We start from the raw sequence: 13,106 nt of genomic DNA, 5'->3' as shown, positions 1-13,106 counted from the left end.
GTTTTGTGTTTGGTGTTGATGCAAACAAATTGCTAAAGCTTCACAGAGGAAGAAAAAAGTGTGTTGGAGAGACATAACAGTGGTGCAATGGCCTAGGCTCTGACTCAAACAGCTCAGAAACTGATTAATTGAAAGTTTAAAAAGAAAAAAAAAGAGATTGTACCAGTATGGTAGAGACGATCAGGGATCGATTGGATAAGGAATCAGAGACATTGGTTGTCTTCCCTTTCTGGTTCTCTGTCATGTTCAGGCCACTTGGAGGATCCCAGGTACCAATCTGTAAAGCAATAAACACTTTTAAATTGTGGTTCCTGTACAGCAGGTATAATGCAGAACACAAAATGTAGCACAGATGCACAAGGACATGGTCAGTAAATTACTTTTCTGAATGAAGGACCCACTACTTCTTTTACCAGCAGCTGGCTTAAAATCAGGGGTCAGTATGTGAATTTAACTGCTATGCTCTATACTGGGCTAGTAAAAATGTATGTGTATCTTTACAAAAACAAAGACATTTTAGTGGTAACATTATCAAACTGACGGTATACTTTACAGTAAATAGTGTAATTTGACAGCTGTATGAACCCTTCATGCTGTCCCACAGGGAATAATGTTAGGGGATGATGCTCTTGCCCCATAGTATTTTTGGAGTACAACACTGAAGAGGGCTGAAAGGAGGAGGGGGCATTCTTCTGAAAAAAGGAGGAAAAAGACGATAGCAAAAGCTTAAGTCTTCACATCATCCTCTCTCTGTCAGCCCCCACACCCCATTCCATCACCCAGAGCATCACTGAAAAGGACCGCAAACACTACACAACCCACACATTAGCCACACACTCCTCAGGGCTCCTCTGATGCCCCTGCACGAAGGCCTGATATAGGCTTTGTAATTGCAAATCAACTGTTTAATTCAGGCTTCATGAGGCTGGAGGGCTTCTGAAGGGTTTTTTATTAATAGAGTTAATTATTCATGGAGGTGCAGGCGCACACAGCACACAGACCAGAGGTCAGGAGCTGCTGAGAGGCAAGCACCGGTGAGGATGCCCAAGTGTGAAGTGTTTGCAATTGCATGTCAGAATAATATTTGTATCAGCTGTGTTAGCAGCATCTCCTCCCATTGATAATAAATCTTAAATTGAGTGCAGCACACTGGAGAGGTGCCATTCCTAGCAAAAGTTGTACAGATGTAAAGGTGTGGTTTGGATTTTGTTTGGATGTTAGCCAAATTAAAGCAGCAGGTAACTGTAAAGCACATAAAAGTGAAATGGGGTTCACCCATGCATGAAATTCTCAGTGGCCTTGTGCTCATATGGAAGACACACAAGGAACCAAAAAAAAAAAAAACAGTGTTCAGATTAGTACCTCAGATTCAGTGCAACAAATTCTCAGAGTCAAATGGCTTTCGAGAGAATACTACGAGTCCGTCTGCAAAACAGCGAAACATGGCTCGACGTTTGCAGCTATGCATCATCTAGCGAATGTTAAGATGGGCAATCAAATGCATGAGATCCCTGCGGTCATGCGGGTGCATGGTGCTGCCAGATTACATTGTAATAAACAGTGTAATTCTACTTTGTGATAGAGGATAAAATCATTGTGACTCTGATAACTTTCCAGAGCTGTGCAAGCTTTCACGGTGCCGTGTTTCTGCATTTGATAAGCCTTCAAACTCATGTATCTATTACTCCAAGCAACCTTCCTGGGTCATATTTCATCTCCTTCCTTTCACTGAAAAAAAAACAGACTTTTTTATCACTGTTACTCCTTGAATGTTTGTGCTGTCTAAATGACCTGTGATGTCAATGTTCTCTTTCTTCGCAAGTATCCTGGAATATCAGAGTCACCTTCTACATCTGCTTTTATCATGCACGCTCTGAGTAAACAGAGAGCGAATCAGACACATGCAAGTACTGTGGACAGGCTTTGTCAAATATGTGTGAAATGTGTCTCATATCCTCATTTAGTTTTTACCTGATGAGGCATCATGAGTTTAATTTAAATTATGTTTTCATCTGTGTTTCTATTCTGATTTAGGTTTCATTATTTAAAGATGTGTTTACAGCACCCTTAGCAAATTACTGCATGTATCACCGACGTACCCACCAGATAGATACCAGAATTTCAGTCTGGATCGTTGTCACATGCCATCCATCTTCCTTCGAAACCTTCGCAACTATCTATGATTTGAACTTTGTAACAAACACTGGGGGGAAAAACCCTGGACATTCTTTCAAATTGATGGTAAACTTCAGGCTCATTCAGCGTGCTACTGTGAGCCATCTTACAGCAGTTTGATCCTCGTGTACTCCTTGGATGGATGGATCCAATTTATTTTCATTACAGTACATAGCCCTTATCAAGGCTTGGTAGTTGCATCACAAATCTCCCAGCAACCGAGACAGAGAGGTCTTTGGAGGATTGGCTGTGCACAAGCAGCGGCTAAATACACAAAAGTAAAACACATCTGAAAAAGAGAGTCATGGTGTGGTACACCGTACCACTGTAAACTGTTGTTGATTGTTCTCAATTCAACTCTAAAACACTGGCAATGGTTTGAAACCTGTGATATCTATGTTTCCATACACTAGTTCGGGAAATTCAGGGCTACTAACACATGCTCTGATAGTTCACAGAGTCCCTTTCGTGCATAAAGCGCTGTGTTTTAACCTCGATGGTAATAAATTGTAATCTGACTTGGAAGTATTATTTTTAACAGAGCAAAATAAGGCACTAGAAGCAACTCAACAAGTGCTTCTAACTGTATTAAAATGTATTTTTCTCATGTGGTACTACCTCCCACTTTCCCGCTTAAGATGTAAGCACAAGATGAGGAGAGAGAGAGAGGAAGCAAATTTTTAGAGAAATTAATATTTTTTACTTTTTGAGCTTTGTTCGCCCTGGAGCTTGTATTTGCAGTGATAATGTGATCCACTGTCTAATAATAACTTTTGCCAGATCAGAGTGTATAGTGCCATCCCCCAGCATGACAAAAGTGAATGTGAAATAGCTCTAGATGTTTTCCCTTTAGAAAGAAACTGTTCAAAAAGTAGCTGTACATTTTTAAAACTCTGTATTTGCTGCTTTGATGACTTTGAAACAGATACAGTTTGTAACATTATTGCTCATAAACCAACGAGACTTTCTAAATGTATTTATTTTCTTCATTATGTAATTATCTGGAATAAGAGGAGAATGTCTTATTTGTCAAAATGAAACAGATTTTAGGTACAGAGGACTTTATGTAAATATCTCAAACATTCTTCAACATAACGCTTATGTGATATTCATTCACTTTAATATCAGGGCTGACTGACTTGGACATTTGTGTTCTCAAATGCACCTGGTAATGTCTACATAAGTTCAGGGTTCCAGTACCTGTCTGAGAACGTCTGACAGCGTTTGAGTCACTGGTGAAAATTATAATTTTATTTGCATACCTACAGTAAAGTAGACATGTTGTGCCATTTCCATTCACTGTTACCCATGACCTACAGACCACCAATATGGCTGACAAAGAGTTTTAATTAATGGATTGCATTTACATCTATAAGCTAATGAAGTAATGCTGCAGATTGGGTTTGTGCATGTGATTTTTTTATAATTGATTGGTGCATTTACACCTTGGTTTATGTAATTTTTTTCTCATCACACTGTCATACCAGGTGAACTCAGTGCTCAAAAACACACACATATGTCAAAAACACACAACCTTCTCAAGCCCCTCCTCCTTCAGACTGATAACATCGAGGTCAAAGTCTGTCCTTAGGCCATTGGTCCGGTTGAAAGTGATTCTCCCCGTTAGGCCATCCCAGTGGGCCTGGAGAGAGAAAGCAGAGGAGAGAGACAGAGAATATCAGATCAGAAGACGTTCAACCGTCATCAAGTTTACATTTCCACTTTCAAATATGTTTTTGATGTCAGTTTTCAAGGAGAAGCAGTGAAAATGTGAGAACAATTGCTCTCTTTCTGTTCTTCTTTCACACATTGTTTCTGTTTGTACAGTTTCCTCTAGCATTAAGGTGCCTACAGACACTCTGAGGCTGCATCTATAACAGTGGAAAGGCAATTACCCAATCTTTACAGATATTTATGGGTGGGATAGGATACAATGTAGCATGAAAGTGGCTCGGAGCAGAAAAGGCTTTTTCTCAAGCACAGCAAATCATCACAGTGCTGCTCCGACTGGAAGCCAGGGACTTCAGTGCCTGTCTTGTGTGGGTGAGTGGGTGTCACAGATCTGGAAGTTATTCATTCAGAACAGTCAACTGTGCTAGAAAGCATTTGTTATACTACTTTGACTCAGTGTCTCAATACCTCTTCATTAATATCACTGTTCATCACAGAGACAATAAGATGTCACTGGAACGTGAACTATTATGAATTACTATTTCCAAGGATAGGCCTGAGGCATTGCCCATATCTTCCAGTGTTTAGGTAAACCTTGAAGACCAGGTTTGGGAACATTTTAGCACCTCATTTTAAATTATGTTAAGTCTAAACCAAACAAATTTAACAAGTCAAGTTTTAGTCAAATATAGGTTTCAGACTGCACCTAACACCAACTGTTGGTGTTAGGTGCTCAGCAACCGTGTGGTTCAAGTGAAAACTGGAGGCTTTTAAGGATGTGTTGGTCTAACCAAAGATTCTACAATAGCGAAACAATGTTAGTATATGATACAAAAGACTCCAGGTCTGTCACCAAAATGTTACTGAAATTGGGGTCTTCTGACCTTGAGGGGTTCACAAGGGTGTGTTCCAAACTAATCTCAGTGCATTCGAATGTTCTTAGTTTGAATTATTTGTGTTATATAAAAATGATGCCGCTGTGATGAAAATAATGGCTGCAGTTGTTTTTGTACTCTACTATTACCCCAATGGGTATACTGCATAAATCAAACGTTCCAATGTGTGTTGATAGAACTACAGTTGATGAAACAAGCTGGTTATTTCCTAAAATGGTGTAAAACATAAGGTCAAGGGCGTCATCCTCTGGGAAGTAGGACTATACTTGCATCCATTTTTTTCTTTTAGTGTTGTGACTGCTTCAGTTGTTGTTGTAATATACTCTGAAATGCTAACACAGATGCAGTACAGTGCAATCATAATCAAAGGGCGTGTAAGAAAACAATGAATGTTGCGATATTATGTTTAGTGATATTGTTTCGATTCTCAAAAATATTCATTTTTTTACATGCTAAAGTATGTTGTAGACAGTTAACTTGGTTTTCTGTTTAAGACTCTTACTGGCTATGGTGGTGTATTTTTATACTATGACTATGACTTTGATATTTTCCCAATATTTGATTAAAAATTAAAGATTAAAAACAAATTGTAGCATTTCATTTTTCCTGAAGCATTGCAACATATTGAATTAAAATGTCTGTATCATGATACATTTTGTATTTCCAGATTGTGGCAAACATACATTCTTGTTTATTACAAAAAATCAAAAAAGACAATATTATTATGTCACATAACCTTGTGTGCCATTCTGGATTAGGACAAGCATCAGTAATGACTATCCTACACTGTAGCAAATTAAACAGTGCCATCTTATAAATGCCTGGCATTCTCTTCTGTGCTTCTACTGTCCAGTATCATAGAGCTTTAAGTTAGAGGACAAAACCTGCCTAAAAACAGCAGAAAACATGAGATCTGCATGGTGGAAAAAATATGTGCTCAATATAAGTACATCCCAATCTGTGTGGCTCCTCTGTGCTTGTCAAACCTCTATACATCCAGTTTAATTTTAACAGTCTTTTCATTATCTCTGCACACTACAGGGGAACAGTGGGTAAGAGAGCCCTAAATATGGGTTGCCTTATCTCTGGCCTCTTCACAGATATAAAGCTCTAGATCAACCATCCCAGCTTCACAAATGCACCAAACTGTGGGGCAATTATCAAATAATGTGTTTTTGTTTCTGCATCGGTGATGAATGTGGAAATTCAGAGAGCAGACTCAAGATGGCAGTGGTCCTTGGGGAGTATGTATGTACACAAACTGGTAAAATAATTTCCATATGAATAAATACATAGATAAATCATTTCTATTTATTCATTTTTCCCTTCTTCTTGACTGCCTCAGCCTTATTTACATTCTGTTTTCCTCTGCTTGCCTGTGAGCATGTGTTTTCTGTGTGAAGGTGCTGCGTGTGTTGAGAAGGGAGAAAGGATGGGGAGAAGGTAGAAAAGCATCTACCTCTTTGATGAGGGCCATGAAGCGGTTCCCGAAGCGCCAGGGCTTGTGTCGGTTGCACTGTAATGAGCTGACAGTGATCTGCTGAGACTGCTGCACAGCCACGGCCACCACGTGCACAGCATCGTACATCAGTGCGGCATCCGTCTGCAAGGCGAGACAGAGAGGGTGGGGTGGGGGACAAACCATCATTACCATGGAATAAATCGCACAACAAATCTGCGCAGCCTGGCAAGATGGATCTGTTCAGAATCACAGAAATATCAATAGCCTTGCGTCAAAATAAATGAATGAATGAAGTATGTATGGATCTGCAACTTAGCATGCTGTGGACACAGTGGCTATAAATATTTGATGATTTCATTGTTGACATATTATGCACTGATAAGAAACTGAGCAAAATATCTTGCAGCAGGAATAGTGATTATATTCTGCAGGAGACAAAAGGAAATACAAGCAGAAGAAGAACAAATTTAACATTTGAATGAAGCAAAAAGGGGGAAAAAACAATGAAACAATAGCAGATTTGTTCCTTTGAGAACATTTAGTGCACATAAACATCTGTATGTAGCATGTGAGTAGTAAAAGTCGTGTGCACTATACAGTAGTGGGTAAAAAATCTATTAGAATACTTTCCATAATCATGCACGTAACGCTGCATTTATAGATGATTCCAACCAGATAGTGGGACAAAGATTAACTGTCAGGATGTCCACATGTGGACCAAGACCAGGAAGTGAAAGCATGTGTCAAATAGAATATGTTGGTATTATGATCTCATTTAATGCGCCAGAACACTATTCACACAAATTAAATAAAAATCAAATGAAAATCTCTCAAGCTTCATATGCACAGACAATCTCTCTCTGTCTCTATACATTTATATTCCTAAAGTCTTGACAGTAAGCAGTCCGGCCAAATAGAGGAGTGGCGACAAAGCTATCAGAGAAGTGCCAGTCATCCACGCTTCATGAAATAAGCCTATAATTTTGCAGCTCCTCGAAAAAAGGAAAAAAAAATCTAATTAGTGTTTGTCTCGCTTGATTGAAAAACAATCAAAACAGCTCTGCACAGTTGTTGCATGAAAATCATGCCCTAGGGTGCTTAGGGAAGCATTGTCCTGCAAGGAAAAAAAAAAAGAATCGTTCTCAAATCTGTCATTTTTTTCCCCCACGTTCGTACTCTGAGCATCGGTAAGGCTGTGGCTTAAAGTGACGCTTTGCCTACAATAGTGTGGTGCAATACTCGAGTGGCTATTCGACGTGACTGAATGCACGTGGGTTTGTCCCCGTGTCCAGATGCATGGACGTCCAGAGATGTTGAAATAAATTCAGACAGGCTTCAGCATGTGCCCAGAGGAGTGGGAGGTATTAATAATCTTTGTTAGAAGAAGGTGTTAAAGCAAAGGGAGTGTGAATTTATTGCAGTGTGGGTGTCACCTGGAGGCTGTGAAGTGTCCGTGTTGGGGGTTAGACCAACATGGAGGACTGTTTTGCAGATACGGCTGCCAAACAGTGATAGGATGGAAACAATCCCTTCCGACTAAAATCACAGTTATTATAGAATTAACCAATGCTGCACACATGTGAGAATGTGAAGTTACTTCTGTGCAAAAAAATAATCTGATATGTAGAATTCACTGGAGATCACCAAGATTAAAAGTCTATCCCCTGGAGATAATGAAAATCTGCCCATGAAGTACACAAATGCAGTCGCTACAAATCATGTGTGCAATGCAGTTCATTCTGGGGATAGTACAAGAGGTGTCACATGTCTGTGCTGAGAATGGTCCAGGCTCTGGAGAGACGGTCAATTCACAGTAACCAGCTTTTTACATGTTCACAGTTGTTATTTGTCTTATTTGTCCTGTGTGTTATGTCGAGATTCTCTCATGCATTGCCTTGTGGAATCACACTTAACACAGACGAGCACTGACCAGACAGTGATGACGTCTGACAGAAGCTATTATGTTAAATGGGTTGCAGTGTTCCAATGTCTTGTGCAACTCTCTTGTGAGACCAGAATCAGGTGAATCCATCAAAAAATGTTTAAGTAGGTTGTAAATCATAAAACCCACCACCAATATTAGTATCAGTGATTATGTTTAGGTTTAAATAAAATCCCCTCACTGGGGATGTAGCTATTGTTAACGTACATGTAAATAAAGGCAGGTTTTCACTTTTTAAAGTCATGACCAAAGCTGTTCATTTGGCAAAAACAGTGTGTGACATCAGCCTTCACAAACTGACTTTAGTCCAACACTACTTTATGTGTTCGGGTGCGAGGGTTTAGTGTGACTGTCAGCTTCATGGCAGCCAGTCTTTCCCCTCAGTGCTGAGGGCAGGAGCTGCAGCTTTGTGATGTTCACACTAACATCCATTCTCTCCTCTATAAACCGCACAGGCCCGCGGGGACCTCATAATAGCAATGTGACACCCTGTCAGTCAATCACAGCACTGATATCGTAAACAGGAAAAGTCAGCAGGATTTGTTGGATGGTATAAGTGAACTTGTATTTTTCCTCACGTAGCTGGGACTTGGCTGACATGGCCTCACTTCGTGATGATGTGCATTTTGGGGCATATATTAAAAGGCCAAATCAACATAATGATATTCCAGTTGAAGCATTCCAGTCAATATGGTGTCAAAGTTAAGAAAGTATTTCATGAAGTAAATGCACTCTTAATTAAAATAAGCAGCCAAATGTATTCAGCAGTGTGCGGGAGTGAGTGAAGATGAGCAGAGGCTTGCTGGAGGAGTTCTGGCAGCGGCAGAGGTTTGTGTGCCTCTCTGCTTCTCCCCGGTGCGAGCCTCACAAGTACCCGTCAGGCAGTCTCGCAAATGATTTAGCAACACCGGCACTTCACTCTATAAACATCTCATTAAAATCAATTATGTCACTCCTGAATGAAATTAAAGCTAAACGCTTTAAAAGCTGCTTTTCCCTTGTGTCAGCCAATATGAGCATTACCCCTGACGCTGTCTATTTTTCCACCTCATTTTTGCCTCCCCTCTCTTTCTCTCTCTTTCTTTGTTGCTCATTTCACAGAGAGTCAGGGAGATTTATTAAATCTCCTAAGCTCAGAGTGATTTCAACAGTTTTATGAATTGTAAAAATGCTCAGGTCTGACTTGATGGCTGCAAAGGTCCACCCCCCTCCTAACCAACCAGCTCATCAACATTGCCATGGAAACAAAGTGGAAAGAAATAGCTTTTCACCAGACTCAGGCTGGAGTTATCATTCCCAATGGCGGTTTGAAGCATGCTCTTTGTAAATGCACTCTGCAGAGAGCAGGGCCTGGAACAGAAGAAGCACTAACCTGAGTTATTAAGGTTCACAAGCAGGTTCTGATGACTAATTTATTATAGCACCAGTGAATTTTTAACTAGCCACTGGTTTGGAGGCTGCTAACTTCCTCTAGTTTGGTTAAAGTTCTTTAATTGAGGAACGACAATGAGCAGCTTAATTCCTGTCTGTACAATGTTTCCTCAATTGGAAAAGAATGGCTTTTTTTATGAGGCCTGCTGCCATGGGGGCTCCATTTTATGAGATGCTCCTGTTGATGCTCCTGAGGTTGTATAAGTGCGTAGGGACAAATGACAAGATGATTGAAATATTTTCTGATGCCACAGCAGGTTTGCTTGTGTGAAGGAGTTCTTATAAAGAGAGGAGGCATTTGTATTACTTATTAAATTACTAAACATATGTAATATATGCTTAAATATGTGTCTAAACTACTACAAAGGCACAGCTTTTTTTTTTTTTTTATATCTTTCTGTAACCAGAATTTCAAATCCTACACAGAGGCATGCACTGCAAATTAGCTTTATTCTTCATCATCATTCATCCCGTGCAGTGCAAACCACTATAGAACAGCAATGGTCTTTTCTAAAAGCACGTGTGGAAGTGAGCTTAAGCGTTCTCAGTACAATTGCCTCATCAGAGGAAACGATTGATTGATTCTTCTTAGAGGAGCAGATTCAGCAGGAACGTTTTTGATACATTACATATTTTGAACTTCAGTGAAGGCCACTCGACTCCATTTTTTGTTTGTCTTTTGTCAGTTTTTGTTTTTTAATGCAAGAGACCTTCAACAATAACAAAGTAAGACACTTTCATTTTAGAATCTAAAATAGTCCACAAAAGCCCAAGAACATTTTTTTTTTGTGCTTTGAAAGCAAAATGTTTAAAATAGCACAGGACAATACTGTCCTGTAATAGGAAACCTATTAGAATCAATCAAAACCTTGAACAAATACAAGCTGCTCTTATAATTATTATTATTTTCTGTTGTCCGAGGAGATTGTTTGTCACATTGGCAGGACCTGTAATAACTGACTCATATTGTTAGATCCAATAAAATCAATACTAGCCTACTGTGTTGATCTACTGTCTCTTCTGGTATAACACACAGAACACAGTGATGAGATTCAATAGAGCCAAAGTTATGTTCAAGTGATATTGCATGTTACACATGTTCAAACACAAGGAAAAAACAGACAGAGGTCGATTTTAGACCTTGCGAAAATTCCACCATAGGGGACAGTGATGGATTTATTTTCAAGTTCCTCTCAGAAAGCAGGACACGAGGCCATAAGCAGGCTTTCAGAGGCTAGGCTGGTAATAGCAGGAAAAAAGGAAAAGAAACGGGATTGGTGAGATGGTGTTTTTATGGCTGATTCCTAAAGCGGTGAAGGGTGGCAGCTGCAGCCGGAGATCTGCTGGTCACACAGAAAGCTGTGGTCACACTGCTCTGGCTCTTTTGATTGAAACATAAACACCTTGAGAGATGAGGGCGCACTTGGGAACAAGCTGGGGAGAGTAGGTATAGGAGAACTGTATGTGTGTGTGTGTGTGCGTGTGTGTGTGTGAGGGAGGTTTAACAGTAGGCCGACTACCCAGAGGAGCTCAGTATCTTCCCTCCCTCACTGCTCCATGGCTACTTGGACCCTTCCTCTCTGCTACTTGAAGGGATTAAAAATTTAGCTTGTTTTGTACTCTTTTGGAATTTATTAGAGGCCTTAGTCATGACTAGGTCACTTACTGCCATCAGCCATTCTTGCTATTCTCAGCACTGTACACACAAGCTGTACTGGTATGTCATAAATTATTTTGTCCACAGCAGACCAGCATATTCTCTGGTGACAGGAGGGGCAAATAAGCTAAAAATGAGTCACTTTCCTGCTCTTATCTCTGCTTACACCCTAATGTAGTCTGGATATATTATGTGTTTTTTTAATTAAATTAATGGAGGATGGAGGGCTAAGACTAATTTTCAGTTGGGACCCCATGTCGGAAGAAATCCAACTGTTAAAGCCATCACTTAATGGAACGTAACTTTAGAGTTATGCCAGTTTACACTCAGTATTAAGAGACCCTAATATGTATATCAGCAGTAATCCTCTACCTAAATATTACCTATAACATTTGTCTTTGACATTACTTTTTATGTATTTTCTTATTCAATTCAATTCAATTTTATTTGTAGAGCGCTTTTTACAATTGACATTGTCACAAAGCAGCTTTACACAACCAAAGAACAGTACATGAACAGTGTATGTGTATGAATCATAAAATGAGATTATCAAGTCATATGTATTTTAAAGTTCCATCAAGGTACATATAGTATGTAGCATACTAGCTTACTTAAATACTGTAGTATGAACTGTATCATTTGGTTATATACTTCACCAAAGAAATAAAACAAAATAAATGTGTCACCCAGTTTGGATATTTTAAAGATATTCAGTGGTCTGCTAGTTGTTCTTGAGAGTCTTTACATATGGCTTAGTACAATAGCATCCTGTTCTACCTGCCAGTGAGTATAGCTGGTTATCATGTGCAAGACATTCACTGTCACAATACTAAATTAAACTAGACCAAACATAATTACGTTACTATATCCGCTGATGATATTGTGGTTGACATTTGAGTTGTTGAAGGAAAACAAGTTTCAAGGAGGTGATTGAGGTGGATAGTCAGTATGAAATGCACAAGCCTTAAAAACTTTAAATTCAACATCCAGTTTGGCAGCTACAGTGGAATCAGTTGGTTAATGGTTGAGTTAAGGTGCCCAAGCACTTTAGTTAGAGTTAGAGAAAAACATTGAGTATGTCGATCTTTAGCCTATTTGTAAGTTGTCTCTTACTGTATGTTACTTTCAAAATATCAACACAGAACTTAACGCAATTGCAATTAAATTCTGTGCAACAGTGTCTTTGTGATTACTGATTAGTTCTATAGACTACACACTACTTTCAGGTGATCTCAAAGTTTTTGCCACTTTTAAAATCAATAACTGCAGCTATTGTCTCTGTCACCAAATCAAATAAATGATAATAAACTTACTTACTGGTATGTATGTAGGCGCCTCACTAAGCCATACTGTAACTATGTGCATGATACCTGCTGGTGATGCTCCTGGAGTCTCACTCAATTTATTTTCAAATTACAAGAACAAACGAGAGTTCTCAGCCAATAGTTAAGACCTTGGGTAGTTAAGTTACTCATCCTATCACACAGGCAGGACCAGTGGAGGATGGTGCTTATTAATCACAGATGGATCACATTACAGGGTCACTTCTCTCTCTGTCTGTTTTTCTATGTGAACAGGCCAGTGTATACGTACGACTTGCTATGGTCAGTGGAACCAAAAATTCTAGATGACTTGTCATTTAATTTACAGAAATCTCAGCTCAAACATTAGCTAGTTAGTTAGTTAATTAGGTTTTAATTAATAAGGGAATCTCACAAAGATCAACATCTCTTTTGTAAGAGAGACACAAGAACAAACAGTAATTACTGGAAATGAATATTTAAGAATTTATTCATTGTATTCTGACACTGATGCTAATTAAACAAACTGATTTGCAGAAACAAAGTGACTGTGTGATAAATAAAAGCCAGC

General features: G+C 39.2%; 1 protein-coding gene across 3 annotated transcripts in view; it reads right to left on the bottom strand.

Annotated features, from left to right (window-relative positions):
- Positions 1-13,106, bottom strand: part of grik2 (glutamate receptor, ionotropic, kainate 2) — a 214,937-nt gene that overhangs the window by 85,446 nt on the left and 116,385 nt on the right. For all 3 annotated transcript variants that reach the window (XM_026369948.1, XM_026369946.1, XM_026369947.1), the window contains exons 7-9: positions 6,202-6,345; positions 3,710-3,817; positions 164-277 (exon numbers count right to left, since the gene is read on the bottom strand). In XM_026369948.1, the coding sequence (XP_026225733.1) occupies positions 164-277; positions 3,710-3,817; positions 6,202-6,345 (366 nt within the window). The remainder of the gene's footprint in view (positions 1-163; positions 278-3,709; positions 3,818-6,201; positions 6,346-13,106) is intronic.

The sequence above is a fragment of the Anabas testudineus genome, chromosome 16, assembly GCF_900324465.2.
Source record: "Anabas testudineus chromosome 16, fAnaTes1.2, whole genome shotgun sequence".
Lineage (NCBI taxonomy): Eukaryota > Metazoa > Chordata > Actinopteri > Anabantiformes > Anabantidae > Anabas > Anabas testudineus.
Note: the sequence above shows the minus strand (reverse complement) of the source record. Positions and strands in the feature narration are given on the sequence as shown.